Source organism: Panicum virgatum, chromosome 1K (assembly GCF_016808335.1).
Source record: "Panicum virgatum strain AP13 chromosome 1K, P.virgatum_v5, whole genome shotgun sequence".
Lineage (NCBI taxonomy): Eukaryota > Viridiplantae > Streptophyta > Magnoliopsida > Poales > Poaceae > Panicum > Panicum virgatum.
The window spans coordinates 15,334,980-15,341,422 of NC_053136.1; the positions used below are offsets into that span (position 1 = coordinate 15,334,980).

A 6,443-nucleotide genomic window follows, 5' to 3' on the forward strand; every position below is an offset into this window, starting at 1 on the left:
GACACCGCACGCAGGCCCGTGCCGAAACCGACGCCGCACGCGCCCCCGCGCCTCGCAACGTTACCGCCACTGCGGCGAACGGCCGCCGCGCACCAGGCAGCACGCCCTGCGTCAAGGCCGCCGTCACCGCATCCTTGGCGCGCAGACACCCGGCATCGCCCCTGCTGGGAAGACGGGCCCAGACGCCGGACCGCCGCCCTCCATCGCCGTCCACGCGCGGCCGCCCCCGTTGGCCGCAGATCCACCCATGGGGGTGGCAGATCCGGCCATGGCGACGAAGGATCCGGCCGCCAAGACTCCTGAGGAGCCCCGCAGACCAGCCTCGCCGACCGCCGACTTCTGCACCGGCGAGCACCTCCGCCGCGCGGCTTCCCTGGACGCCAAGCGTGTAGCCGCCGCCTTCAGCCACCTCCACGCCGGCGCCTCCGCCGCGAGCCCCGCGCGCAGCAGCTCGCGGGGCGTGCACGCCGCCGACAACTCCATCGCCGACCGCGGTCCCCTGCCAGATCCGCGCATAGTTCGAAGAGGCCCCGCCGCCGCCCTCCTAGGGAGCCGCGCGGACTTCCGGCAGCTCCCTCCGACGGCGGCAAGGAGGGGAGGGGGACGGGGGCTGGCACCGCCGGCGACTGGGCCGCCGCCCGAGTGGGGGCGACACGGGGGCTCCTGTCGTGGAATGGTTGGGCAAGCAGTTTTGGCAGTGCAGGGGCGAGCGCCGGGCGGCGGCAGTTGGAAGCACAGGCGGAGCGACGAGGAAGATGTTTCTAAGGCCGCTAGGTGCTCATGAGCCGATTCAGGCTATTGGATTCGGATTTTATCATCTCAAAGGTGATGTACAATCACGTCCCACGATAGATTGATAGCTACACAATACTGACTGAAACTTGCATTTGGAAAGCTTCATCAATCCACAGACAGCAACCAGCTCGAGCCAGCAAAATTACATCAGCACTCCACGACACACTCGTTCAAAAGGCCCTCTACAGATGGAATGATTCCGGGCAGGGTTAGAATGTAGTAGAACATAACATGAACAATCTATAGCAAAAGACGCTGCAGCGCGCAAAGCAGAGCCGCCGGATTTCAGGCCCCCTTTTCTGCCTCTCACTGAAGGACCCTGGGGACTCGCATCCCGAACCCACGCTTCATCTTCTCGACCCTGTTTTTCAAAAAAGAAAAAAAAGAACATTTTGAGGTTATGAAACCATACCTTACTCAGACCTCAAAATGAGTTCATAGCAACGAAATTTAGTTCAAATCAAACAGGTAGCCGTTGGATCCTACATGATCTAAGAAACAGGTGTCTTTCTCAGAGAACAATAAATTGTGTATAGTAACGGCAGCTGCAGCTACTCAAGGTATTCAGATGTCGCTCATGAGAAGGAAAACTCCTGAATAAAAGGACTGGAAGATTGTGAGCTGTTGTGAAACTTACGTTGGTGCAAGTTTGCCAAGGCAATACAGCTCTTCACCGGATACTTCGTCAGATACTTTACCAGAAATCTCAACCCTGTATGATCTGTCAGGAGAATCTGGAAGGCCACGACCCACTAGTAAATCCAAGTCCTTCTGGTGAACTTCTCGCCCGTTGATGAACACGCCTGTATTTCCTCCGGCACAGTTCTTGGGCATAGGGTAGTTAAATTCTGGAATAAATGGCTGCAACAAAGATATCCAGTTAAAAGCTTTGGTCAAGGTGTGACTAGGGTACAAAAACGCACAAAGTCAAGTATAAACTTGCTTACAGGTATCATGCCAAGGCAAGACTGTCCCATGACACCCCAGAATCCGGCGCGGTAGTCATACCTGTAGGATATCAGAATAATTTTAAGTACCATTGTTGCCAAACTTTATATATTTTAGAAAAAGAACTACAATGTCAGTAAAGAAACCTAGAAGGCAAATGCATACAAAAGGTGTAATCATACCAGTATTCACCAGGATAGATTGGCCCAGCTATCTTCTCAGCCTTCCTGACAGCACGATCAGAGATAGGATAGCCATTGATGAACACCTTTGCTCTCCCATTGCCCATGCCACCGTTAATTTTAAAGCTCTTCTTTATCAGGCTGGAGAAAAAAGAATCACCCGATTTTGTGGCCCTCGGGTGGTCAGAATACTGTGCCCCTCCGCCTGGATCTTGAGTATACTCAGGATCATCATACTCATCATCAGACAAGTCTAGCACACTTGCTACAGGTACGTCTTTCACTGTGCTTGGCTTGAAACTTTCAGTTAACACACCCTTTTCATGTTCAGACCGGGTACTTCGGCTTCCTTTGCCTGACCCATCAACCGCTCTCTCTGACGAAGAATATCCAAAATGATCACGAAGAGGTAAACTTGGAACACGGTTAACCACTTCAGCATCAGGAGGAAGGTCCCTAGAACCAGAAGAGTTCTTCTGTGAATTGGATCTTGCTGGGCTATCGTCATCTTCAGAAATGCTGGCAGAAGATGATATGCTTTGCATTTTGTCTGCTTCACTTGAATTTGAGGGTAGATCTTTTTCCTGAGAGCAATGACTGCATACAGAAAAACTATAAGATGGAAGCAATCTCTCATCAGCAGTGTGTCCATTACTACCTTGGCCATTGTTGGAGCAATTTTTACTTCCAGGCGATAGGTGTGAAACTGGTGTAGGTGCTGAAACATCTAGCCTGCTTCCATCAAGTCTGACCACAATTACATGCGAGCATGACCCACAACGTAACTTATACTCATCTTTTCCCAGCGAGATAGAATTCTTGGGAAGCTGGAGCACTTCATAGCAATTGTAGCATATGGTGAAAGGGGCGCCATTGACAATCGGTTCGCAAGTCTGTGCAGGTTTCTTACTCAGGGTGGGCCTCATGTGATTGTGTCGCATCAGACCATTCATACCTCTTGAATTGTAGTTCTGTGCACCAAACATCACTGGGCCTTCTACAGGGTACAAGCTAGGATTGTTCATAAGATATGGTGCCCTACGATGGTTGAAACCCAGTGGAGCCCCATGAACAGGTAGGAATTCACGGTGGTAACAATGTAAGCAAGGGCATGCAGGCTGATGGTAGAAGCCATCATGATGGTAAGAGATCAGAGGGTCAGGGTCATACAGTCCATGGAAATAATTATCGAAGTTTCTCCATGGATACGAACCAACAGGGTAGCTAGGAGCCCCTATGTGTGCAACAGGCTCCCCGTATCCATGAAGATCTTGCTGTACGGACATTGGAGGATAAGCAGGAGGAACACCAGGTGTGTGCCCATCCAAGGATGGTGAACGCTGAGAGCCATTACGTTGTAACTGAGGTGAACCATACCGCAATCGACTCAGACGCTCATTAGGATTGTAAGAGCTTGCAGCATCTACCACTCTATTTGTTGAAGCACTCCCACTTGGCTTGTCAGCAATCTCACAGGATCTCTGTACCTGATCCCTCAACTCATCAAGAATCCGCAAAAGCTCAGTTCGGTCTTTCTCAAGGCCACCGACTCTGCTAGGACCGTCTGAATTCTTGCTGTCACCAACCTCACCATTGGCATGCCTATATCCAGGCTTCATAGCATACTCAGATGGACTTTCTCCAGGGTAAGCATTAGGAGGAATGCTGTTAACCACAGACCTTGGAGATTTGTCTCTTGCCCATGCTGACTGTTTCGCTTCTCCTTTCTCTTCATGACGAATGCGCCGGTATTTTGCCTCCCGAACTTCCCTGCTTCCATCTCTAAGTGCAGGTTCAAGCTTCAGGGCACTGCTGGGTGCACAAGTAGCTTTGCTACCATTGAAACTGAATCCAGATTGGCTGTGTGCAGTGGCCATTCTGTTTGGTACAAATCTCTCCTCTGGCCTACCTTCAACTTTATTGGTGTCTGCTTCTCGGACAGCACAACAAGCTTCAGATGTAGCATCTCCGTTCTTTTCTGGTAAACTTTCAAGCACTTCAAGATACTTCACATGTTCACCATCAGACTTCTCTGAAGAAGTATCAGATGCTGAGTTCTTCTTTGCTGCAAAATGGTCCAGGGGGGGATGTGACCTTTCATGCCGCAAAATATAAGAAAAAACTTAGCTGATCAAGATGATAACAGAATATTTACAAAGTTATTTTAAAACAAATTGAGAAGCTAGGATCCATGGAAATGCGCAAGTTAAACTCATGACTATATTTTGTCTAACAACACAGCATCTTAAGGTCAAATTTATGTAACAGCTAACAAGTAAGCATCACTAAGCTAACAGAATTGCAAGTGAACTAATATTAAGGTAAAAAAATACAACCAACATGTTTAAATACTAAGGTCAAGAAAGATTCCTTTCATTGAACATGCACTAATATTAAAACAAACAACCCTTCTTGCTTAACGCACCAAAAAAATAACCAACAGCAACTTGAATCAAGGGGAATGTCCCAAAAGATAAACCCATGTAATCTGAGCAGAAACAATGAAAAAGAAGTGGGGATGGAGAAGAAATTGCCCACGAGGTGCAGGGATTTGGGCACTGAAACTGTTAGCAGGCTGTCAAAAAAAGAAGAGGAAGGTTCTTCGCAAAATTACTGGAAAATGAATCACCATAGACGGAAGCTTTTTCTGTGTACAAATCTGCAGGAAGTTGCGATTTTTTTTTTTGAGGGAATGAAGTTGCGAATTATACAGCAAAGGAAGCCAGACGGAATAGCATTTGACAAATGGGAACTGGAAGAAAAGGGAGAGAGCAAAACTGCCAAAAAGTTCATTAAAGAAGAAAACAAGAAAAAAAATGGAATCTTTCGGAACTCAGAAGAGGACGAAACGAGCTGGTCATATCCGCGTTCCAGGAGGCCGTCCAACCCGGGAGCGGCTGCAGCAGCAGTCAGTCCCCACGAACCAACTTCAAAAAATCAATCGCCACGAATGGTGTTTTTTTTTTCTGAAAATCAGCTAGAGAAGGAAGAATCCCCTTGTTGCGAGATGATTATTCAGCGATTGGTCGGGAGACTCGCTGATTCGCAGGAAAAGAAACGCAGAAGGGACCGACGAGCGATGGCACTTTGCCGGGGGGGGGGGGGGGGGGGGGGGGGGAAGGTGGGAGACGGCGGGGAGCAGACGAGCAGTACCTTGGAGCGTGGCGCCGCAACCGCCGCAGACGTAGACGGAGTAATTCGGCAGCTCCGGGAGGAGCTTGTCGCACTTGGGGCAGCGCACCACCCGTATCTGCTGCTGCGGCGCCGGCGGCCGGTGGTCCGCCGCCGAGGCGGCGCTCTGCTGCTCGTCGCCGTCCATGCACAATGCCGCCGCCGGCTACTGCGCCGCTCGGGTCCTTCCGTCTTCCCGCGGGGGAGAGTCGCTCACGGCCGCAACCTCCGGCACGTCATTGGAGGGAACGGGGGGAGCACGCCGGGGAAGCGAGCGCGGAGCAGCCGAGAAGGTGCAGAGCAGGAGCTGGGCGGGAGCAGAGGAGAGGAGCAGTGCGCAGGAACGCCCGTCACGGCCGGCCGGGGAGCAAGAAGATGCCAGGGAGCGTCGCTGACAGGGAACCGAGGTACGGGAGGGGCAGGTGCGCGCGCGCAGCCGGCACGACGCGACGCAGGGAGAATGCAGGGGGAATGGGGGAGGGACCGAGGGAGGGAGAAGAAGAGGTCGAGGAGGAGGAGGAGGGGATGCTGGCGACCGTGACGAGGCGCCGCTTTTTCTCGTCTCCCTCGCTCTCCCGCGCCCGGCCCGGCTCAGGCGGCCGGTCAGCCCAGCACAGCAAAGCAAGGCAAAGCTCCCTCCTTTCCTTAACCACACGGTGACAGTGAGCGCCTCGGGGCTGCTCACAGCCACAGCCCCTCCGGTCAGTGAGCGCCTCGGGTCTCTCCAACTTTGGCTGTTGGGTTGTTGCTTGCTGGAATGCTGGGTGGGCGCTGGGGCGAGGTGCCGCAGCAGCAGAGGGAGGGAGGGGGAGGTTGGGGAAATTAAAAGAGCGGGTGTACGTACGGTGAAATGTTTGTTTTAAGGAAAGTGCAGTGGCCAAGCTCTGTTCTGATCAACCACACGGTACCTCCTCCCTCCTCACCTGTCGCGTTGCTCAGACGCTGTACCACCTGCTGGCGTAGATTGTTGACGATACCCACCCACGGCATCTTCGTGGAACTGGAAACGACACACATCCTCCTCCTGAGCCAGAGCCATGGGAGCAACTATACATCGCGATACAATCCCGTTTCATCACCTGAAGGTGCCCCATCCAATTAGCAAATGGGATACGGCTCACTATTTATTATTAAAAAGACAAAAAGTATATATGCATGCACGTAGAAAAGACAAAACAATCGCATCACCCGCATGCAAACAAGTTTGAGACAAAAAAAAATCCATAAATCCCACAACAAATATCCAAATTAAATTCCGATTGCATCATTAGATTTTTTGCGTCAAGGACTTCAAAACAAGACCATACTTGACTATATTTGGAGAATTTTATTTTTCTTTATTTTTTT

The 6,443-nt window shown here is 51.2% G+C and overlaps 1 protein-coding gene across 2 annotated transcripts; it reads right to left on the minus strand.

The window, feature by feature from the left end:
- Window positions 1-831: 831 nt before the first annotated feature.
- LOC120696919 lies at window positions 832-5,885 on the minus strand. 2 transcript variants are annotated; one of them, XM_039979974.1, is made up of 5 exons: window positions 5,079-5,885; window positions 1,926-3,990; window positions 1,743-1,803; window positions 1,433-1,656; window positions 832-1,156 (listed from the first exon to the last, which is right to left on the minus strand). In XM_039979974.1, the coding sequence occupies exons 1-5, from the start codon at window positions 5,242-5,244 to the stop codon at window positions 1,102-1,104; spliced, it is 2,571 nt and encodes an 856-aa protein (XP_039835908.1). In that variant the 5' UTR covers window positions 5,245-5,885; the 3' UTR covers window positions 832-1,101. The 2 variants fall into 2 exon arrangements, with proteins under 2 accessions (XP_039835908.1, XP_039835916.1); XM_039979982.1 differs by having other exon boundaries at window positions 1,926-4,019; window positions 5,079-5,866.
- Between the last annotated feature and the right edge of the window lie 558 nt (window positions 5,886-6,443).